Below are 23,987 nucleotides of genomic sequence, written 5' to 3'. Positions count from 1 at the left end.
CTCAGTCGGCCGTTGCAGTTCCCACCCTTACGCAATCGCTGCAGCTCTTCACACACGTTGTTTGTCTGCTGCTTGTAATGCTTCCTTACATAATCTTGAGAATAACGAATTGTTATCATTAATGCATCAAAATTGGTAGCACTTCTTCAAAATCTCCCCTAATTAATTCTCCGGCACACTGCAAAAAACAGCATTCGCTCTGCTTTCCAACCACTACAAAGCACTTCCTACAGATTAAGCAAGCGTGCCTTCTCCATGACTTCTTTCATCTCTCTACCACGTGTTAAAAATGAAGCCTTCGTCCCCATTCCTGCTGTTCAGCGGTTTTTCACGCGAACTGCCCGCCGTTCTCTCTCTCAGAGCGGCCCCTGTCCCAGCCCCTCTCACCTGGGCGGCAGGAGGCGTTGACTCGGGCCTCTCGGCAGCCGGGGCAGCAGCAGGAGCACCAGCCCCAGGGAGGCTTTCGGCCGGTGCCTGCTCAGGGCCGCGGCTCCCCACGGCTGCAGGACAGGGGCTGGGCTCCGAGGACACCGGCCCAGCAGCAGAGCCGGGGCCGCATCTGCTGGCCACGCTCGGAGGGAGGAAAACATCTGGTGGTGGTTCTTCAGAGAACGCTTGGCAGAAAACCTCATCGCTTTGCATCTTCCTGCTCCCACTGGGGTTGGAAGCCTTGCCAGGAGGCCATTTAGGAAGCGAAGGCCTCTTCTGCAGGGGCGGCTTATGCAGCGGGACGTGCTGCGCGCCTCCTGGTCTTTGGCTAATCTTTCGTTCCATGTATTCAACAAGCGCGGTGTGCTGGATTTGTTTCAGCTCCGTCCGGGAGATACTTGAGCTGGAAAGTGCCCTCCCTCTGTTTTCCAGGGTCTTTCTCCTGGCTGCCTCTGTGTCCGGCTCAGTCCTTTCACCCATGACCTGGTTCCACGGGACTTCCTTGTCTGCGAGCTGATCGAGTTTCTCAGGCTCAGAATAACACAGTTTCTTTTCCTCTTTTGTTTCCCTTTTCCTTCCCCCTGTTTGACCCCTTTGTGGCCTCTTTATTTCTCCATCTCTTTTGAAACTTTCTAAGGATTCTAGATGAGAGGGGGAACAAGGAGCAAGTTTGGCTTCCTCATGTGCGCCGGATAATGAGAAAGATCTCAGGTGTTTGATTGAAGGCCTCTTGGAGGGCTTCTGTCTTAGTCTAACAGGCAAACTCATCTGTAAGTCTTTTCTTTTAAAGGAGGTTTCTCTCAGAACCTTTTTCTGAGCCACTTTAAGTTTCTCTCTGTAGTCATTCTTGAAACTCTCATCCATGGATGAAGCAGGACTCCCGAGAACGAGATCTTCAGTCTCGTTCAGACCGTCATCGGCACGCTGGTGGTGCTGGCTGGCTGGCTGGCGCTGGCTGCTTTCCCTCTGTATCTCTACACTCCGCACCGAGGGAGCCTGGCTGCTCGTTGGAAATTCCTCTGGTGAGCTCCTTGAGCCCTCTCGACATTGGGCGAGCTTGTGGTGGTGCAGGATGTTGGTGGCTTTTCCCCCAGAAAGGTAGTAAAGCATGGGAGTCGTCCGTCTGCTTATTTGTTCACCAGCAAGATCGTCCCGCAGCTCTCTCGAGAGCTGTTTTTGAAGTTCAGGCTGATATTTCTGATAGGGAGCAGGAGCTTCCTCTTGCTCTAGGTGCATGCTGAGCTCAGGACTGCTGTTATTGGCTTGTTTTTCTTTCCTGACTTCATTTAAAAATTGTGATGTGGAATCCTCCTTTGGTCTGAGCAAAGCTGTTTGGTCGGCACCAGCTGACTCTGCAGCATGGTAGCTGCAGGACACCGATGGTTTCTGTGTTTTGGCTTGGGGATTCAGGAGTGGCTCCCCAGCACCGCTCCCGATCTCTCCTTTGTAGTTATAGCACTGATTTTCATCTCTACAACTGTTCAGCTTCCTGGATGCACTTTTAGTTAGAAGAGCATTCTCCATGTATTTTAAGTCACAAACGTCCTCAAACACATCCCGACCCAAGTCTGAACGCAGCTCGGCGCGGAGCGGGCACTGAGCGCAGAGCAAGGACCCTTTCCACCGGCTGGGTTCTGGCACCGCGCTTCGCAGATCTGCTTCTCTGAAAGTTGGCTTGCGCACGCTGCAGGGGTACTGTTTGTCTTCTTGTGTATCATTAACTGTGCGAGGGCTGGCATGCCCTGAAGGATAGGGCTTGGAGTTCATCTCGTCAGGAATTTTATGAGCATGAGCTGAATTATAAGCAGAAAAAATTTTAGAGACATTAGCCACAGAGTCAGTCCTTAAATATTCTTGAAAAATGAATGAAGACGGCCTGCTGAAAACATGGGGATTACTTCTCTTCACAGGTTTTTGGCCTGGGCTCCTCTCTGCATTTTCTTCTGTCCTTAGCCCCTGACCTTTTGATACAGACACCCCGTCTGTACAACCAGCAGACCACCAGCCTTTGTGTTCCACAGTCTTTCTCCCGGCTGCCGCTGCGTCTGGCTCAGGGATTTCATCCCTGTTCTGGCTCCGCGACACGTCCGCGTGAGCTGGCTGCGCACTGCCCTCGCTGAGACTTCCAGAGTCACGTCTCCCTCTCGTGTTCTCAAGGTGTCTGGCGACCCTGAAGCTGTCGAGTCGCACAGGAGGAGAGGGTGGCGGTGCAGCCAGGGGCAGCGGTCCCTGGCTGGAAGCCCCGGGGGAAGGAGTGCTTCCACAGCCCCCCCGCGAGCCCAGCGCTGTGAGAGATGCCACGGATGCTCGGGTCTGGTGCCTTGTGTGGATGCAGCCATCTGAGATCAGAGTTCGCTGCGCTGAGATTATAAATGCCTCTTACATACTCTGAGTCCATGTACGGTACCTGCTCGGGAGGCAAAGAGCAGTGTTCACCATAGCACGATGGGGTGGGATACTCTGGAACGTTTGATCCCCCTGAGAAAGAGCTGTAAGCAGAGTCTGCTCTTCCAGGGAGGTGCAGGAGATGGTCCGAGCTGCCAAGGGATGTCACTGGCGACAGCCGACTGCTGTCAGGGGAGGCTGCGGGCTCCACCAGCTCTCCAATTTGGCTGCCTTGCCCATGAGTCCATCTTTCTATCTCATTCCCAGACAGAGCCATGTTGAAGCCTTTCCAGGAAACGGTCTGATTAGATGTCCACAGCTGAGCTGTTGAAAAAGTACATTTTGCACCGCAGTCACATTCCAATAATATTCAGAGGATCCTAAAATAAAACAAATTAAAAAAACAGAGATGTGAAAAAGACTCAGTGGGAGGATCCCAACTGCACTTTGGGAGACCAGGCAGAGCATCACACACATGCTGGTGATGAGAACCTGAAAACAGCGTTCAGAGTAGCTAGATGGCTTCAGCAATTATCAGGATATTGAAATGATCAATTCCTCTGTCACAAACGGAGGAACTCAGTCTTCAATAACAAGAGCTTTTGAGATCTTCATTAAATCTAAAAGATGACATACATAATTAGAGGATGTCCTCTCACTGCAATTACAAAGCATCAAGGGCCGGATTCAAAGCTAGTTTCTGGATCTGTCTAGAAATAAGTCTGAGAGGTTGAAAACCCCAGCTCAGGTGCTGCCTAATCCTGGAGGTACTTGAATACAACACACACCTGGCAGGTTGAAGCTTCAAAGTGACTTTCGGTTGTGCTTCCAGAAATGCTCACAGCCCTGGGTCAGCACCTGGCTCTCCTTCGGACGGACGTGGCCCTCACCGAAACAGCACGAGGTTTTGCAGCTACACGGCTGCACTTACCTTACACAGTGACACACCTGAAGAAACGCAAACTGTCTCCAAGTCCTACCAACTAAATATCGCATGCCTGTTTTCCTGAAAAAGGTGGAACTCCCCACAGGTTCGCCTGCCGTTCCCAATAACACGCATCTGCAGCGGGGCCTCGTAAAGCTGGCGGGGAGATTCCAGCGGTGATGCCGCCGTTTAATCAAAAACCTTCACATTCCTGCCTTGTTTCAAAGACAGTCCTGGTATCATTCATTTTGAGCCAAGGGAAGAGGTGGATGGAAGCCAAAATACACAAGTTAATCTATAAAGGGAACTTGGACTTGTGGGGCACAGCAAATAAATTAACTAGTTTCTGAGAAATGAAGGGAGCATACCACCAAGAAGTGGGAACTTCTGCCGGGCTCTTTCAGAAATTTCAGTAAGAAATCAACTCATGGACACTTGAAGTTTTCTCTCTCCCTAGAGATGATCTAAAATGCAGCCGTGAAATTTGTCTCATAGGAAACACAAAGCCTCAGTGGCTGATGGTGAAATTTCCCATGCTTTTCATCGGCGTACTGAAGAATTTATGGAAGTAAAAACCTTAGAAATCTGGCGTAAGGAAAGCCTTGAATGTTCTGAACCCATCAAGAAAGAAAAGCAGATGAGAGAGTGAACGCTCGGTGAGCTCTGTGAGCCTGGGTGTACCTGGAGGCGCTGGGAGCTGCACAGGATGAAACCCTGTGGGAGCCACATTCCACGAGAGAACCAGAAGGCAGATTCCTCTGTCACTTTTATCTCCATTTTTTAATCAAAATTTTATTCCAGTGGACCTTCTCCAAGCAGCTCGATTCCCCCAAGACTGCTATGAATAGGCCGGGCCAAGGCTTTGTCTGGGATGTGCTGGCACCGTTCCACTGAAGTTAATGGAGCTGCCCTGATTTACAGCCAGAAGTTGGCTCTGACTTTCCGCAGCTATGCATAGAATTTATATAACAGTTGTGCTGCGGTTTTACGTGCATCAGTGACAGAGCTCTCGTGATTTGCTACAGCAGTGTTTCCTAAGAACCTTTCCCCCTCGTTATTTCCAGCTACCTCTGCTTGCAATTTACAGCGAGCGCAGCAACAAAGAGTGGAATTTGTGTCTCAGGGTTTTATGACAATACCAGAAATAACAGGAAACTATTTCTGTACCTTAGAAGCTGAAGGTGTGACCACCTGGCTTGGAAAAAGCAGCAGCAAGCGCCGAGTCGTGCCTGCAGCAGGACGCAGGAGGAGATGGCAGCTCACAGCACGTTCCCTCCTCCCTGGCAGCCTCTCGTCTGAGCTACCTGCAGCCTTTCCTCCTGGACAGCAGAGAAGTGCCAGATAGGCCAGAGAACTTTCTTCTCCACTCTGGTACCCTCTGCTCCCATTCTTGCCATGGCTCTGATCTTGCGTGTCTGCTCAGCCTACGTACAAGTCGGCAATGTCACATCCTTGAAGCGACAGAAATAATAAGGACTGACGTGATGCACTGAGCTCCAGAAGTCTCCACTAAAACTTAAACAACACGATAATGAAACACATCTTAGGGAAAACCTACCATCCTATTCGTCATTCCTATTTGGAAAGATGTTTCCTGAGCTCTGGAAGCAAAAAGTCAAACAACGATGTTATTGTTCTCCTCAGCTGGTAGGTGGTAGAGCACCCTCATGGACCACACTGCTTCTGGGTCTTAGAAGTGCCCTGGCAAGCCTGTAACACAGAGCGAACATTCCTGACAAGCTCTCAGTATTTTCATTGTAAACCTCCAAAAGCAAAAAGAAAAACGTAGAATTAAAGGTGTGTCAGAACAAAGGGCATATAACAAAAGACACAGAACAAAGGAAGATGAAGGAAGGTGTGCTGTGTCATCCCAGATGCCCAAGGAAAGTAACAAAGCCCCTAACAGCTATTAAGATCCAAACAAAGGTGCTTTTTTTGTTTTGGCTTGGCTTTTGTTTTGTTTTTAAAAGGCTTGACTTCCATCCCTTTATTTATTGTATTTACCGCAGTTCTGCCCAGGAGCCTGTACACGGAGCACAGCCCTCTATGCAAAGCAGCCTGCAAATACAGAACATGAAGTCGTTGCTCTGTAGATTTGACAAGGAGATGAGGCGAACAAAAGCACGGAAGAGAATCGGGACCTCAACAGGGAAGGCAATCGGCTACTGCTGCACAGCAGGCCGGGGGCTGAGGCCAAACAAAACCCGGGGGATGCTGTGGGCACTAGGCTGGGCACTCTCCAAGATAATGATGTCTGATGTATCAAAACAAGATACGTTCCAAGTTTTTACCGTGATAATAGTAGGAAAAAATACTATTGTCACAGCCACGTTCATTTGTTCACTTCCAATAAAGTTTACTAAGGCAATTTCCGTAGAACTGCCCTTTTTAGACAAATGGTTCCGTGGAAATAAAGGCAAGAGCCCCACAGCTATTAACCTGTATCAAACTACAACATGCAACTGTTCTCTGAAGAACAAAACAGACAAGTGTGTGAAACGCAAAGCGAGCTCTGCGACCAACCTGCCGATATTATGTCATGTTCATGTTTGTGAATGACCCGCTGCTTATCAAAGGGCAAACACTTCGTGTAAATATTAGCCCAAATTCTTCAGATTCCAATCACTTGCACAGACTGCAGCACCTGATCCGTCCGTTTCACGGGCCGCGAGATGTAACTGCTACCAAAACACATCCGTGGTACCCTTGCTTCAGCAGGCAGCTCCCCGGCCATCCCGGGGGGCACCAGGGTGCTGCTCTGCAGCTGCACTCACGGTTCCCACATCGCCACCCCGGGCAGAAATCCACGCTCACGCACGACACGGGTGACCCACGCAGTCCCAGTGCCCATCTCTCTTCTCTCCAGACACGCCGCATCTTAGCGAGAATCGGTCCTTTGGCCGCACTGTGAAACTTGCGGAAATTCCAGACCAAAGTCTGAAGTCTTCAAATTCCACCGCTTTCACATGATAAAGGGTGAGGGGAGGAGAAGGACACCACATCCAGGGAAGCGTGTCTGTACGGTTGTCCCCGTGCCAGCATCTCTGAAAGTCACTCTCAGCTTTATCGCCCTTCTTTTTCTAATTTGTAAACTAGAACTTTCAACTTTAGGTCTCAAACTTGTCTTACAGGAGAGCAACATAAGAGAAAACAGCAGATGGCACCCCCTTTGGATGACTGGAAAATGCACCTTTGCTAACTTGTATTTTTCTTCAGAGATGTCTGAAGTCTCTAAAAAACGGATTCCTGATTTAGTGCAGTTTCCACGACCGTGCAGGGAGCTGCCTAACAGCCGCCAGGGATGCCGTATATCAAAACCCACAGACAAACTTGCAGGGTTGGCTCATACGGGCCCAGTGGGAAACTTCCTGCTACTGGGAGCCAAAGAAAGTCAAAGTGTCAGACATTATTGAGACAGAGCCTAAGTGGGATTTAGAGGAGGTTTATGACTCATGTGCACATTAATAAATTTCACCACAGTTTGAGGAACGTAAACATTTCAAGTGAAATCACAGACACAGACCTCTGGCTTTCTGGAGCAATGAAAACGTCCCGAGCAATTTCAAGGAAGATGAAAATAATAACGCGTTTCAAGATCCCTTCATTGCGTGTGAATAAATCTTCCTAAACGCCCTCACCCAGCTCTGCCTCGCTCTCCGCGGAAGGACCGGGCTCCTACTGATGGGCACGGAAACTCTGCCTGGCCTCGAGCCGGTCGGTCACACACCTTCCCTGCAGACATCTCCTGCAAGGTGAGGGCACCTCGCTGCCGACACATCTGTCCTCTGAGTAACACGACTGCTCGGCTGAAAAAAGACTGCAGCCCAAATAAAATTATCTTGGACCTGGGAGCCACGGCCCGATCTCTGACCAAGGATTTAATGAGGAAGGTCAGGTTTAGCAATCCTTCACAGCCCGGGCAGAGAGACCTTGTCTGAGCGCCCAGCAGAGCCTGACCTTCTCATTAGAGCAGGCACCCCCGCATACTTCCCCATTGTCCTCAAATTCACTTTCTTTACTCAGCCTCAAAAATGTCTCCTGGCTTCCATCGTCATCACTCCCTAATCTACTAAACACCAAACACCTTCTTTGTTTCTACATCGGAAAGCACTTCACAAAAAACAGCTTTTGTCAGAAATCGCTGCTTCAGCCCAAACACGTGAGTGTCTTTCCAATCTTTCCCATTCCATCCTTTCTTCTTTCACTACAATTTTCCTTTCTTTTTCTTATTGCTTGATTGAGCTCATTTAATCCCACAAGTTTATCATCCAAGAACAGACTCAAAATATTCAAGAGCATCAAAGAACTAGAGACTCTAATGAGCTCAAAGTTTAAGAGAAAAAAATCTAATGATTCTGTTGATTTTTGTACACGTGCAAGTTCATTACGGATTAGATTATTAACATCCTAGGAAACACAAAAGAGAATTCAAACTGAATACGGAGCTCTCACACCCCTCACACACACTCCCAATACGCCTAAGACAACCAAGAGCAGAAAACCACATTTTCGGCAAAGGGTCAGCGGCCTCGGCGACACGGAGCAGAACGGCCCTGAGGCCAGGTGAGTTTGTTCTCAGCCTGCCCGAGGCACTTTCCTCCTTGTGTGGCTGAGTTTATTCTGCAGATGCAGTCATACACCGTCACTGCTGTGCTACCTTGCGCCTCACCACAAAACTGTTACGAAGTCCTGCTCTGGGAAGGGAACCCAGCATCTTGCCTCCTAAGCACTTCTGCTACCCACAAATGAATTTCTGTGGGAACTTGCTGGCCTCAGTAAAGCACGCAGCTGTCCCATTCTTTCGTAGCACACTGCCAGTATGAAATATAATTAGCCAACAGTATTAGCACTTCCATCTTCTTGTATACAAATTTAGTATGACGAATTGATTTGATTTTTAAAAAAGATTAGCTTTTAAACTCTCTTATTTTGACATAAGAAACTGAAACTATTCCTTTCCAGAAGATGCCTGTGCTCAGTCTCCTTTATCCAGACGTCAGCCATAATTGTGCCTGCCGCTGGGCTGAGGGAGACCGAAATGTATTATCCAGTTACTACAGAGCATTCCATCGGAATAAAAGAAAAACACAAAGCATGTAAGGGAAACATAGCATAGCAGACCGGCCCATTCCTTTGGCAAGCATTTTGCATTCAAGTATTTTCCCATATCTTTCATTTGGACAAAATTCGCAAGCATTTATTCTTACTCACACTAAACACTGTTATCGCTGGTTTCCATAACAAACCATGAGAAACCATTAGGAGCTGAAGCTGATCTGGGAATACCTGCCAGTTATATTAGCACAGGTTTGATGGCGGAACGCAAGTTACTCGCGATCCCAGGCAGAAATTAAACGCTTGCTTACCTTTGCGAAACAGTTTTCAGACAGATGCCGCAAAATTGACAGGAGGTGATTAGGAAAAGGATTGGGGAAAGCACATATTGAGCTCACTCTGGGAAAAAAGGCAATGCTCAGAGCATTTAACACAGACCCAGACGTCGTTTATTCGGCAAACACGCAGAACGTGCGTTCCCGAGGAGTGAGCAGCACCCCGTGAAAGTCTCATCTCTTTCACTCCGGGATGCGCAGGCTGAGCCCTGGTGCTCAGGAGGCTGTGTGTAACCGCACGGCCCCGAGGCTGCTCTGGAGCCCAGGTTCAACATCGCAAAGCATGGTTTTAATATTTTCCAGGATATTTCCTGCTCCTTCATCTGTTTCCCTGCTGACTGCTACAGGAAAGATGCCTTTGGATGGGAGTTGACGGACTTAGGCACCAGATGCTGCTCAGGAAGCAACCCGAGACCTGAGTTAGTCCTTGGCAGGGAACAAGGATCCACAGAAAGCACGGCACTTCCACACACTGCCTTCCAACATCACCCTTCTTCCCCTGCCACCTCCCACAGGCTGGTGGGTCTCAAATCGCCCTCCTCGCACACAGCCAGCAGCTCTGCCAGCCCCCGTACCCCGGGGTCCGTGCTCTGTGCCCCGCTCTGCAGAGAGCCCTGCCCGCTGCTGCCGGGATGCCCACAGACACCCCTGGCCGTGGGCAGGGCCAGGTGCATCTGGCAGCGCTCAAACCACGTACAGACATCGTACAAAGGCTGCACTAAGCTGGGTCCTTGGATCTGCATCCCCCAGCTGCTCCGGGACACGCTGCCGTGGGCACTGTCCGGATGAAAGGACATCTGCTTGTGCAGAGAGCCCGGGGACAGCAAGCCAGCACAACAGACACGCCCTGGGGCCCTCCAAGGTCTGCAGTCTGCGTTTCGCAGAACCTCTCTCCCTCCCCAAACACACGCACTTATCTGTAGATTAAGAAGCAATTAATCAATTAACCTGCAGAGTGCCAAAGAGGCGATTTCCCCAGTCACTTACCTGGCTGCCACGTAGCCGGGACGCCTCAGAGGCGGCAGGCAGCCCCGGGCACATCACAGGCTCCAAAGCCGCGTCCACGCACGATTCCCCTGCCTCGCCTGTGGAAATCGCCCTTTGGTTTATTACATTCCGTCGTGCAGAGTGTTACAGCCACGGTGGAAAAGAAAGAACAGCAAACAGCAGGCACGGCTATTTCATTATCTCACCGGTCAATTATTAACGGCAGCGCTTGTTCTGCCCGAGCCTTTTGGGCCGTGGCCGCGGCTCCCACGTGGGCAGAGCCAAAAAATTCCACGCAGAGGCTGCCGAGGCCGCAGCAGGCAGAGCCCTCGCCCTCCCGGAGCCAGCGCTGCTCCGTCTGCCCCTGGGATGTCACTGCCAGAGCGGGCTCCTGCTGTCCCCAGCCCAGTTTGTCACCCGGCCCAGAGCCCTTCCCTGGGGACCGCGCTCCCGGGCTCGGCTCCGCGGCAGCTGAGGAGTGCCACGAGACAAGGGCCAATTAGTCCCGCTGGAAGCAGGGAGATTTAATTTTCTTAAAGAATTAAGTGCTGCTTTCAGAGGAGCAGAGAAAAAGGGCTGTATGATAAACATCAAGGCAGATCAAGGAAGCACTGAGGCTGTGTTTTATGTGCCGCAGGTTTGGGATTTTTTTTTTTTTTAAACTTTTATTTTTGAAACGCTTTGTTTGTGAAATGGCACAGAAGGCAGAGACTGAGGCTTTCATCTACTTTGTGTGACTCTGAATCACCTCAAGCCTCTGCAGTAAATTCCTTCCTGCCTCCAAATACATTTGCTGGAGTCTGATACTGTGTTTTATAACATCCTTATCTGGTGAGATGAATTCTGACTAGTTTCCAGCTGGCCTTAAAAAATAAGCCGATTTTATGTCACTATTTTTTCCTCAAACTAAGCTGCCAACTGGCCAGTGTCATCCAGGCAACAACTCTCCCATTTGTTCTTATGTGTAGTCTCCCAGGGAGAAAACGGGAGTTTCTTCCAAGCTTCCTACAAAAAATAATCTACGTGCTAGTGGCTAGATTCAGTTTTTAGTTAGCGAGAAGCAGCAAAACGTTCTCCGGCAGGATCCAGATTCAGCCTCCCGCTCCCCTGGGCACAGCAGGACACGGGAGCTGTCGGAACGCAGCTCGCTGCTGGTTTGCTCAGCCCACGTCTGAGAGTTTCTGCAAGCAACAACCTGAGCCCTCTTCTAAATCGCGTACACAAGCGGGCCAGCCCTCAGCCTGACTTACACACACACAACCCAGCACAGCACCGTGTGTGAGCTGAGCGCAGAGAAGGGCTCCTGCGAGTTACTCAGTAACTAGCTCCACGTTTAGCCACCCCGTGTAATAGTGCTTCCACAAAGCCGGGACTCGCTATCTGATGGAGGCAAGTGTTCTGAAACAGGAGGCGAGGGGACCGCTTCACATGGCCCGAGAAACGAGAAGTAAATGCTGCGCTACGCGTTGCCTGCTTGGGAGGAAAAACACAGAACTGGACAACTCCTCCCAGGTCACCGAGCTCTTGTTGGGGAGCAATTGGAGACACCGCTCGTGTTTTGTGCGCACGGCAGGGGCTGCGAGCTTCCTTCGGGTCAGTAAGTTTTGTGCAGCTCTGTCAGAGATGGCTGGTGGTTAAAGCGCTGCAGACGGAAATCCGAGCTTAGTCCTACGTGGGTAACAGAGGTTCAAACGTACCGCAAGGAAAAGAGAAAATACAGAAAGCCCAAGCCATCATTTTATCATCCCACGCCTTGAAAGCTTAAGGCATTAATTCCTGCGTCTCCCAGCATCGTGAGGACAGCAAAACTCAGCAGCTAAGCAATCAACTCTGGAGAGTTTGGTTTAGCTCCTGGATTTGCCACGGATCCTCGCAAGCTCTGGCCCTTGTACCAGGACGAGGTATCCTTAAGGCGTTAGAACGCATTGGGGTCGAGATGGTGTCTGAAACTTTTCCGGACACAGCCCAGAGCCCACACTCCCTCTCCCGATCACTCTGGACAAGAGCTTCACAGACATCAAAGATATACCAAGTTCAAACACCCTTAAAAGAAACGCATCGCCAGGCATCCCTCACATGTAAAGTGGGCACAAACACCACTTGTTGCCACACTGCCGCGAGGATAAATCCATTACAAACTGAGAGGCTCCCAGGAACAAACGCAGTTTTCCTCTTAACCCGGCAGTGCTGAACGGCTCCGCGTGGCGGGGCGTCAGCAATAGTTCAGAGCAACTCAGCTGAAACCTCACAAACCAGAGCAAAGCCTCAGCGAAATGGCCCTGGTGGCACAGTACCACAGGGCCCCAGCCCCTAAAGCAGCACAAGTTTTACTGGTAACTTAAAATACTACACGGCATCATGCCTACAATAACAGCATACACTAATCGTGAAAGTATTTCAAAATATAAATCGCATGCCTCCAAATGCTCCTCCTAAATCATAAACCAGTTACCTGGCAAAGAAGTCAATAAGTTATACACACAGGCTGGGGCTCCTTCAAGGCCCCGGCTGTCACAGTAAGGCTACATTCTGCAAGTATCAACAACTAAACCTTCCCACTGCCTTCGCATGCAGCGCTGCAGATTTGGGCTGAATAATTGCCCTTTGCTCTGTCCTCAAATGCGGTCGCTGCTGGGGCAGAGCGGTGTGGCCGCTTAGCACGGGAAGCAAGAAGGTGCTCCGGAGAGCCGAGGGCTAACCACAGCCCTGCTCAGCATCAGTGCAGCAACATGCCTAAAGAGGACTGAGCGATTTGCAAGGGAGAGACCCCAAAAAGAGAGAACTTACAGCTGCTCCCACCGATTAAAAACATTGCAACGCATCAGGAACAAGTGAAACCTTGCTCGTACCTGGCTCAGCCACCAGCATACCGGCTGTTCAGTCATCACCACTGGTGATGGTGTTGGGAAGCGAAACCCAAAGAGGGGAGCAGTGCAAACACAGCACGCCCGCCCATGGGACCCTCTGATCGCTCAGTGGGCGATTACCTTGCGATGTTATTTTCATTACTTGGCATCAGCGCAGATACAGATGGCTGCTCAGGGCTACTGGCTTCAAAAACTAGGTCAATGGTGGCAAAGATAGAAAGGAAAAACAGAAATCCTGGGTTTTATCCACCCATACCATGCAAATAACAGCAGCCTAACAGACAAAACAGTATCCCTGAGAGCCCTCATCACCCCCAGACTTCACAGACGCAGCTGCATTACCGAGTAACCAGACTGGTTAGCGGGGCAGAAGACTGGGACAGGGTTGTTATAGACAAACGCTCATTATTTTTTACCACAACACAATAATTCCTATGGGAGTTAATCCTTCTGCATGATATTACAGCAAACATAATCGATAGTTTTCCAGCATTTCCTAATACGTAGTTAATTTTTTTGGTAGCAGTTTATAGATAAAATGCAATACGAAGCCAATACCACTATTTTAAGTCCCAAAGATGTGCCCTGGATCAAAGGCAGACATCCCCGTGTTCCTTCAGGCCCTGATTTTATAGAAAATGTTCTGTAGCCGAAGTAACTTACAGAAGCTTCCTCTGCTCCTGCTAAGGCTGGTTTCCCCCTTTGCAGCAACAGAGGCGGCTGCAGCGCATGGGGCTTCTGCCGTAGTGTCAAGCAGAAACAAGCAGCTGTGCTCTGGGGAAAAAGCAAGCGCAGATGCCAAGAATTACCTTAAATCAGTACTGCTGCCAAATGCTTTGCATTGGGAAAGCACAGCCACGCTTACAGTCACATAATCCTCCACTAGGATTTTTGACCAAGTCAGGTTACAGGATTTGTCCCTGGTGAAATATATATTATAGTTGTGGATCTTTAGGTTAGAACAATCAAATCATACTTGAAAGCATCCTCAGAAAAAATAAAACGATATTAAGCTGAACACGTTTCCCAACTGAAACTCTGCTCTAAGCACATTTAGATGCTATACGGCTGGTGACCAAACTCCCTGAACCCAGGGAAGAGTCTTTAGTGAACACCATACACTGTATCAGACACAACGGGGACACTTCAGCGTCTTAAGCAACGGGCTGCACCAGCCTGGGTGAACATGCAATGGTTTCAGTTCTACTGTTCAATCTGGTTTCTCGAACCAGCTGGACCTCATTTAGCATGGCTCACAGGTTACCGGTGATCCCTGGGCCACAGGCTGGAAACTCTTCAAATGGTTTAAGTGCAAAAGTTGCTGAGGTAAATGCTGTGCAGGCTAGCAGCTCTCCGTTAGCAAAGGCTGGATTTAAGAAGCTGGGATTTAGCATCCCCCGAAGAAAAACACATTAAGTTTGCCAGTACATTTATGACTTCCTCCTAATGTCTAAACCTCATTTTGTGTATGCTGATACTAAACATAGTAACGTCCATTGATTAATTTGTATACATTTCAAAAGAGCTCTATTTTTGTTTTACCTTAGTGTTATTAATGCCACTGTGCCCTGTACAAATACCGTAACAGATTTATTTGTGCAGTGAAGCACTGCTCTTGATAACGAGTCTCTTGCGAGACAGAAACCCATCCCACGAGGGTTCGTGCTCTGAGCACCCTGCCAAGGAGCTCCCTCCCACACAAACGGGACTCTGGGTGCTCAGGCCTGTCCCTCTGACCTGCGACCACCTGTACCAGAGGGTGTACCCTCGGTGGAAGGCTATCAAAGATACGAACGTGCATCCGACACACAGCCAGGAAACACAGACTTACTGCAAATCCACTTTGGGTCTGATATTGACTCCGATCATCACCGGCAAAATGCTTTCTGAACTCCACGGATTGCAATTCTTTATACTGGTTAAGCGAAAGGGCGTTCAGAAAAGATATGGGACATTTTGTTCAAGAAGTGTCTCACTGGTCAGAAGCTCTGTGCTTTATTTTTTCACAGGTAATTACTGAAGTTGAATTTGGATGCAATTCCACTTTGATGGAATTGCACTTGTAACTAAGCATGATGGAGTAGTGCAGGATGACAATAAACAATTCTCAAGCGATTGTGATCCATTTGTTTATCTTTCAGGCATTGCAGAATGTGAGAGGAGTAAATAGAGAGGGATATTACGGGTCCCCTGGGCCAAGGGTCCCGCAGAAGAGCAGAAATACCAGCTGCTGCCTGCTTTTGTCATCAGGTATGTGCTCCTCTCTCTGCACTAAGGAAAATAAATAAATAAGGAGGAATTCTGGGGGGCTGCTGATACAGTTTCACGGCAGAGGCAGAGGCAGGCTCTCTGCTTTCTCTCACAACACTCAAGTACAATGGTGTCTTTGTTACGGGGAGGCTAAATAAATAATGTAGCCATCAGATGTCATAAAGAAAAGGAGCATTACATGACTAAGCTCGGGGCAGCTTTGCCACTCTCCCACGTAACAAACGCACGGCTAAGGCACCACGGACTCTGCTGGCAGTTTAATCCAGCAGCTTGCATTTTTTTAAGGGAAAAATTGCAGAGGGTCAACAGAGACGCAGAACACGAAGGCCCGGGGCATTAAGTACAGTTCAGTTCAGGATAATGACTGATAACAGGTATTTCTTTCCCACATGCTTTCATTTACTGCGTTGGAGCTTATGAATGCATAAAACCAGCAGGATCCGAACTAACGCCTCTTGAACCCAGCTTTTAAAGAAAGCTGTCTGTCTTGCAAAGCAACCTGAGCACATAGTTTCAGAAGTAAAAGCAGTATTATTCTAATAATCAAACTCAAAGAAGAGTTTCAGAGGTCTCCAAACAAACCTGGTTCATTAATCTTTTGACTGCCCACATACCTTCCTATTTGGTAAGGACTCGTTTGGCCAGCGGGCTGGAAACGCCGGTTAATCATTTAAATTTTGTAGGCTCCCTCAACTTCAGAAGACATGGGGATGACAGAATGATGTACAAATCCATTTTAAATCTCAGATTTATATTTTAGGAAGCGTGCATTTACTTTTCCACTCAACACTTTTTGCTAACAAGGACCTTATTCTGCAAGCTATGCACAATGCAAATTTCACAACTTTTTGGGGAGTTTTCACTATGGAAAAAAAAAAAAAGAGAAAAAGAGGAACAAGTTTCAAGATGTCTTTCATATGGTAAAGTTATAAGGAGTTACTAACAGGAATGCAAGAAGCACAGAAAGTGTCTGCTCTGGAAATTCCTACAAGCTGATATACAAGAAGATACAACTGATTTCTGCTTTTTAAATCTCATTTCATATATTAAAGGAGCAATTTTCCTAGCTACCCAGCACAACATTCTACTAGTCTTCATCTAATGACTGACAATCCACTAAAAAACCCCACTAACCAGAAATGGGTTTATTTTTCATTTGATATGAACAAATCCCTCTTATTTTCGCAGTCTCTTTTATATAATTTATGCAAAGTTACTCGCAATATGTATAAGTATACACAGAGGTGTTTTGAACTCAACACTTCTCAGATGCAGAGCCAAAGAAAGCTATTCAATGGACAGATTTGAGGCTACACAGTGATTTACCCACATTCCTGCAGTCAGTTACTGGCAGAAGTGGGAAGAGGATAAATCTCCTATTTTCCAGTCGCCTGCTCTATTCACTAGACCACATTTCCTGCGTTGGATAATCGTGCTACACGCAGGCTTTGTGGGTGCATTTCCAAGGGTCAGCTCAGGTTATGGTCTCAGGTCCTTAAGCCCCAGAGACCTAAGGTTACATGTGCAAGCTCATTTTCCCTTACCATGCAAGAATAGGCTCTCCTGACCCTACTGAAGTGCCACCTCAGACACGTTTGACTCAGATACCTTAGAAATACCACAGAAGCAATTCTAAAGCCCGTGGCACTTACCATGTGCCTTACTGTGGATTTAAGCGTCCCCTTACAGGTATTGGTAGCAGGACATCCACACGTCCTCTTCATGCTAGTGCTTGAGATCTGCCGTGTGGAAAACGAGAGCAGCTGGCGCGAGAGGAAGGGCAGGGAGGGACAGACACGACACGGAGTCATTGTCACCCCTCTGACTCTAAGCTCGATTACGGTTCTGCATCCGTCTGCTTTGTGGGACTGCTTGGCCTTCGCTGGAAACCACCACATGGCAGAAGCAGTAGCTGAGCTTCCGGAGGAACAGACGCTGCTTATGGAAAGCCATACTCTACAGTTAAAGCAACTTATCTCAGCCAAGGTTTGCAGGGAATTCTCATGAGATTGCAACTGGAAGCTCCAACTTCCACAGCAGCGGAAGTGTCAGAGACGTGAGCCTTGTCATCCTGATCTGATGGGAGCATCTTTCTGGAGTTGTCCTGATACAGTTTCACTTGGACAAGTAAATCAGCTCAGTAAAAAAAATGTTTCAATTTATAGCAAAATAAGTTTAAAAAATAAATTTAAAAGTACATATTTTTGTTTTGTGCCAAATAAAATGTTCCATTCCACCCCAAATTAAAAATTTCATTTTGAGGTATTGGGAGTATGCAAAACCAACAGAGAACTGCCAATGTGTCAGCCTTATCAGTGGCGTAACTGAGCAGTGCGTAGCCCGGCGAGGGCTGCAAAATGCACCTGAAGGCAGGGGACTTCCCTGGGCAGTTAGCTCCTCCTGAGGTCTCCTGGCAGCGCTGGAGGCACCTAAAGCAGCAGAGGCCTGAGGACGGCGCTCGTACCCCTACGGGTCCTGCAGTTAAGTTGCCTTAGATCAACTTCTACAAAGTCTTCAGCAGCAGGGATGGGTGAAGGGACGGGGGCGGGGGAGGCATGGACAGGTGCAAACTGAACACTTGCCACAAGCAGACAGACCATGGTATGCCTGGATTAGACAAAAACACAAGTAGTATGTGCTCATCTGATCTCAGGCTGGAAGGGCCTTGAATGTATAAATCCCTCAGCAATGTGGAATATGCACCTGTTGCTGTTGTGGGGAATCAGAGCAGACGACCTCCTTTCAGACCCAATGGAACGGGCATTCCTGGCACAAGCCAAGCTGCTATGGATTGAAATTCTCCATCAGCCTTTGAGGTAGCAGGGAATATCAGCAATCTGAGACCCTGGGGCATCACATCGCTGCTGTTCTGAATGTGCCAAAGCAGGGTGGGCGCCACATTCGAGACTTGTACAAATCTCCTAAATCGGAAACCACTGGTACTGGAAACATTTCCTTACAAGGCTTAGTTGTGTGAAGAACTGAGCAGGGCAGTTTGGAAAACTCAGACGCTGGTCATTTCTCAGGACAGTTTTGATAATGTCGGTAATATACAGGAAGCATTAAATCGCTAATGCTTGGTTTTCTGCAATATCTGTTATGAAGCGGAGTCATTCTTCAGTCTTCAACAAACAGCCTTGTATAAATGCCTTGTGATATTTTAGATGCCAGAACATTCAGCTTTAGCAACAAATATCTAATGTGATGGGATTATTTCAAATACAGAACAGTAGAAATCCAGAGATTAATGGTGACTGTTCATAGAAGTACAACAAATTGTCAGGTCACGCCCTTACATTTTGTGGGCTCCAAGATTATTACAAAACTCAGCTCAAACTGTATGATTGCTATCTAAACTACTTGTTTTACAACACCTGGAAAGTTTGTTGGCAATTTTAAAGTAAACATTTATTTGTACTTGCATATTAGTAGCTTTTTTTTCCCAGAAAAAAAAAAAAAGACCCAAAAAAGCTGATTCATATTTTTTAGCATACATATTAATTAACATGAAACATTTGCTTCAAAACAGGATTGAAATTGAAATTGCATTAGATATAGACTCACTGTACGGTACAATACATTATTACTCCTGGACAGATGAGTAGCAAAAAGCTGTTATTTTAAAATTCTGATCATAATCCTGCCCTGCTACTATAACTGGGAGTCTGTACAACAAATGTAGGGACAGGTGCAGGAAAGCCCATGATACAAGAAATAATCTTACATAGTTCCACGCAATGGAATGCTGCAGTGAGAATTAACTCCTAAAGAGGAGAGATGTCATTGTATATTTGGGATGAAAAATAGACAGGTTTGTATATTCTAGAAAGGTCCCATGTATATCAGCATTGCTTCGTGTTTCCTGCTACGGGTAATTAAGACAAATGTTTATCCATTTGACTGGAATATTCCAGCTGGAGATATGTCCACAGGTTTGGGGGTTAGGTTTTTTTCTTAGGGGGTGGAATTGTCAGATGAAGTTTTCCAGCTGTTTAAGACAAGGCTCAGAGTAATATATTGACTTCACGAGGTGAAAAAAAAATGCTGATAATCCTTCTTTATGAAGCACTGGATCTTGTGGTTTCGAGTTCAGGCAAAATCTGGCAACAAACAACTGCATCAGATACTTGTTTTGATGTATCTGTGAAATCTAAATACTCTTAATTTGTGAACAAATTTAAATCCCTGAACAATCACTTTGCATAAATTCAGTAGAAATTTGACATATTAAAATTTGCATGCAGGCAACCCACATGCAAACTCGGGCAGCCTGGACTTGTTTTGGCGCAGAGGTCGGCACTCAGAATTAAGAGTGGCAAGGAAGAGCTGTAAGACAGACAGGGAGACGCAGCAAGAGCCAGAAGGAGAACTGGGGCTCTTCAGACAGAGAAGGACAAAATCTGAAAGACCAAGATACAAAATTGAATGTAACTAATAAAAACAAGTATTCAGTTTTCTTGACTCAGCAATGAGGAAACATGTTGCTAAACAGGCTACAGTCTACGTTTAAAGGTCCAAAACTGGTCGTTACTAAAAGGTAATACACAGTACAAGAACTCAGCCTGGAGAAGGGAAAGCTCAGCTTAGAAAGCTGAGTGTGTTGCAGGTCCTCAAACTGTCAGAGTGTGAAAGACTTTTATCCAGGACGTGTAAAGGCCTGGTCAAAGCAGCCCCAGAACTGTCACTGGGCATCTCAGAAGGCAGAAAAAAAATACAAACGAAACGCCTGTTAAAGGAGATGAGCTGGAAAGCTGGTGTGGAGGGGGACAGAGAGAGAAAGTGTCTGGTTGGCTTAACTTGGATTTGACCTCGTCCGTTGTTGACAAGTCTGCATTTTTAATAGTTTTTGTTAATTTACAGTTGCTTATTTACATGGATTATTTACATTAACTCACTTCCACATTTCCATACGTTCATTGTATGAAGACTTTCCAAGTTCAAGCACTTTACATATTGCTGTGCTGCAGTTTGGAAGCATTCGGGTTTGGACCACTTCTTTCATTCCTTACTGCTCTGTAGGCTGAGAGCTGCCAGGGGCAGCACCAGAGGTTCTGGGGGCGAGCAGAAGTTTATGCAGATCCCCAAGCTAACGGGTCACTTAGCGTCCCGGCACGAGGAGCCAGAAGCACACGTGTCACCTCGCACCCAACACCTCCCTGAACTTAGCTCTCTTCTGGCAGGAAGGCCATGGTTGTATTTATGTAACGATGGATAGCTCTGAGAGCAAGTACAGGCACTCCGTTAATTTGCATGTGAAACAATCATAAATATCTCGTTCTCAGACATATCGTCTACACCCGTGCGTGCACACAGAACAGAAAATGTAAATTCTGTAGCACTCGTGGTGATGCACAGGATGATATCTGGGCATAATTTCCTAATTGTCTGGTTTCCATCCTGGCTTGGTGTGCATTGTACAACCACAGGAACACAAAACCCACCAAGTCAGGAGCAGCATCACCCTCACTGTCGGTGTGCCTGACTTCGCTTCCTGGCCGTACTGTCAAACATTCATTCTCTCTCAGCAGTATTCAATGCCAAAACCAACAAACACTTTGACCCATGAAATCATCGCCCTCCTGAGAGTAAAGAATCTTCCAAGTCACCTGAAAATTTGTTTGTCAGACTATGGAATATTTAAATACATTTATTCACATTTCAAAGTGTATGCAGTCTGACACAAAAACATTAACTTCCATTGTAGTTCTTCAAAAAGTTTACTCAAGGCCCTCTGAAGTAAATGGCACCCTGACTTTGATTTCAGTGTTTTGAGTCAGACCTAAATCAGACCCAAAGAAACGGGCAGAAGATACCCAAAAGCAATTCATCTTCTGCATACCCTTGAGATAAATACCTCCCTCTTTTAAAGCAAGCTTACATTTGCCTCTCTTGTCTGAGTGGGCAAAGCAGTCAGCTCCAGAGCCGGCCTCGCGCTGGGCCAGCACTTCCAGTGTCAGCGTGGAAACCTGGCTCTCCTCCGCATACCTGCACAAACGGCGACTGACATCCCAGAGCCAAAAGATGAAGATGCAGGTAACAGGAATTGGAATGTTTTTTTTTAAAGACTGAATAAAGTTGACGAGACATCATCGATGTCAGGTTTGAACATATTTCTAACGCAGCTTTTCCTTTGCAAACAACTTCTAAAGAAATTAAAACTCGATTTTAATAACTAAGATTAAGAAAACATCAAAAGCAAAGAGGAACTAACTGTGATTAGTTCTTTTTTCCCCTCCTCTTTGCTTTTAGTCATCTGTATAAGAATTATGCATGTGTAAAATTATATTAAGAGAACAGTCGCAGAACTCCCATTGCACTTGTGTCTGCCCCACCCTGCAATTCCTTTTCAGCCCCCATTTCAACTGGGTTACACCAGCAGCCTCCTGGCAGGCCCTCACGCTGCGCTCAGCCAGCACCAGTTTGCAGCTCCCAGTTGGCCGAGGCCAACTGGAACCAGCCATGAGGGTGACAACGCGGCTCCGAAGCCACAGGTCAAAGGCAGCTGGTTCACTTATGCTTCGGGACTGGCACAGCCAGCCCAGCCACGGCTGGAAGCTCTTGGAGATTCCGGTAGGTTGAGGGCAATCTTCAGACATTTAAGTTACTAAAATCAAAGCATGTGCATTTTTTGGAGACTTATTAATTGGCTAGACTTGGGAAGGTTTTCAGAGGGAACAACAAAAGGCACATCCCTGATGCAAATTCATGCAAAACAAAAATTAGTTCCCTTCTCCAAGGCGTGGGAAATGAACTTGTTCAGGGACGGGTCAGAACTACCGAAAATAGGCAAGACAGCATTTTCTCCCCTAAGCTTGTTCTTAGCAACACAGGATTCATTTTACCCGCATTTTCCCCTAAGTCTCGATGAAGCAAGTGACCAGGGTGCAAATTATCAGACTGTGTCAGAATGAGGAAATGAGCACACCAGCTGCTTGCCCCGCACCCGGCAGGGCAGACCCTCGGGTGGTGGTCGGGCTGGGGGCAGCGTGCCCCAGGGCTGCCCCGTGCCCCAGGGCTGCCCCGTGCCACCCGTGGGCACCCATCCGTGGTTTCCAGCAGCGGGACCCTGGCAGGCCAGCACAGTGCTGCCAGCAGGAATCTGCCCCTCTGCATGTTTGGACTTGCACCTTAGCGCTAAATAGAGCCAAACAGGAGACAGCACCGGAGCGTACAAAGCCCTCTCAGGCAAATTCATAAAAACCTAAATTTGCATTTTCTCTCGCCACTCGTAAATGGCTGGAAAATCTTTTGTGACTCCCCCCCCACACGCTTGAAAATACTTTTCTCCCTCAGTCACACCTCCCCGCCCCTTTTTAATTCATCTTGGATTTCTGTTTCCGAATGCACGCTGAAATTGTTTTTCAAGTTTTAACTTCAATATTTTCCCATTAATCCTCGAACTCCAGTACATACCATTCGGAGATGCTTCTCCTTCTCAAAAACATCACCTCGGGAACATTTTTCAGCACAGAGCGCTATGGAGTTGAGCGTGGAATTCCTCAGAATGCTCTCCCCTGAAACACATTCACTCCTACCTGACGCCGCTTCGCTCTCGGCATTAAAGGCTGCTAAGGAGACCTTTCCTTCTGAGAGAAGAATCCTATTAACAGGTCTCCGCACAACAGGAAAAGAAGGGTCCAGGCAATTACTGCCCCCGTGATTTCTGCAGGAAATAATTATGCGGCTCAGGCCTTTAACAGAAAGTATTTAGAAACCTCCTGCTGCAGGCAGCGTACGTGAGGCACACTGTTACGCACCAGCACTGCTTTAGCCCTGTGACCCCGCGTACTGGAACCTACGAAAGGATTCCTTTTACCACCGAAACAACACCGCGTTAGATAAAATCGTTCTTCAATCCCGTCTGTCCTCGGCAGCCCGCGGGGCACCCTCTGGCACCCCTCTGACACCCGAGGGTCCCCCCCCCCCCCCCGCCACCTACCTGGGGCAGGCTGCTCCCCTGCTGCCCCGCTCATCGCCCCCCGCCGGGCCGCGGGGCCAGCGGCCAGCGCCGGGCGCTTCGGGGTCCCGGGGGTGGTCCCGGGGGTGGTCCCGGGGGTGGTCCCGGCCGCGGCCCGAGCCCGGAGGAGCCGCGGAGGAGCCGCAGCCGCGTCCCGGGGCGGGCTGGAGGCGGCGGCGGCCGCCGGGGGCTCCCGTGGCGGGGCAGGGAGGCAGAGCCCCGAGGCCACGCCTGGGAGCGGGGCCGAGCCCCGAGGCCCCCCCGGCACTTGCTCCGGAGCCGAGAGGCGATCCGAGAGCCTCCGGGGAGCCCCTGCTGGCACCCGGCGCCTCCCAGGCTGCCCGGGCAGGGCCGGGGGGCACCAGGGGCTCCCCACCTTCAGGTGTTGGCCTCTGAGGTTCCCTTCCCCTGCAGCTTGTACTCGAGAACTTGCCAGGCAGGCAAATATCTCGGGAGAGGTAACTGGTAATAACCGATAATAACACAGAGCCCAGGGTACATCGAGCTGGACGCGATGGTCTTTGCGGGTCCCTTCCAGCTGAGCTTTCTGTGCGAAGGACTTTGGAGATCCCAGCTGTCCACGCCGAGGCAAGAGGAAGAACGCCAAGTGCAAGATCCCCGTTTCTGAGCATTTTTAGAATTTATTCTGAGTGTTTTTTTTTTTCCTTCTCCTTTCTAAAAACAAGGAGGAGGGGAATAACTCCTGCAGTCCCGTCTGCAAGTTTATGAAGAGCAGGAAAAAAAGAAGAGCTCACTCTAACCACGTATGTTTTTCA

General features: G+C 48.3%; 1 protein-coding gene across 1 annotated transcript in view; it reads right to left on the bottom strand.

The window, feature by feature from the left end:
* Positions 1–23,175, bottom strand: part of SHROOM1 (shroom family member 1) — a 29,820-nt gene extending 6,645 nt beyond the window's left edge. The window contains 4 exon segments of the mRNA XM_040573939.1: positions 388–3,194; positions 4,907–5,190; positions 5,298–5,449; positions 22,668–23,175. Of these exon segments, the coding sequence (XP_040429873.1) occupies positions 388–2,196 (1,809 nt within the window). The 5' untranslated portion in view covers positions 2,197–3,194; positions 4,907–5,190; positions 5,298–5,449; positions 22,668–23,175.
* Between the last annotated feature and the right edge of the window lie 812 nt (positions 23,176–23,987).

Source organism: Cygnus olor, chromosome 14, assembly GCF_009769625.2.
Source record: "Cygnus olor isolate bCygOlo1 chromosome 14, bCygOlo1.pri.v2, whole genome shotgun sequence".
In the NCBI taxonomy this organism is placed as follows: Eukaryota; Metazoa; Chordata; class Aves; order Anseriformes; family Anatidae; genus Cygnus; species Cygnus olor.
This window is presented reverse-complemented; position numbering and strand designations above follow the sequence as displayed.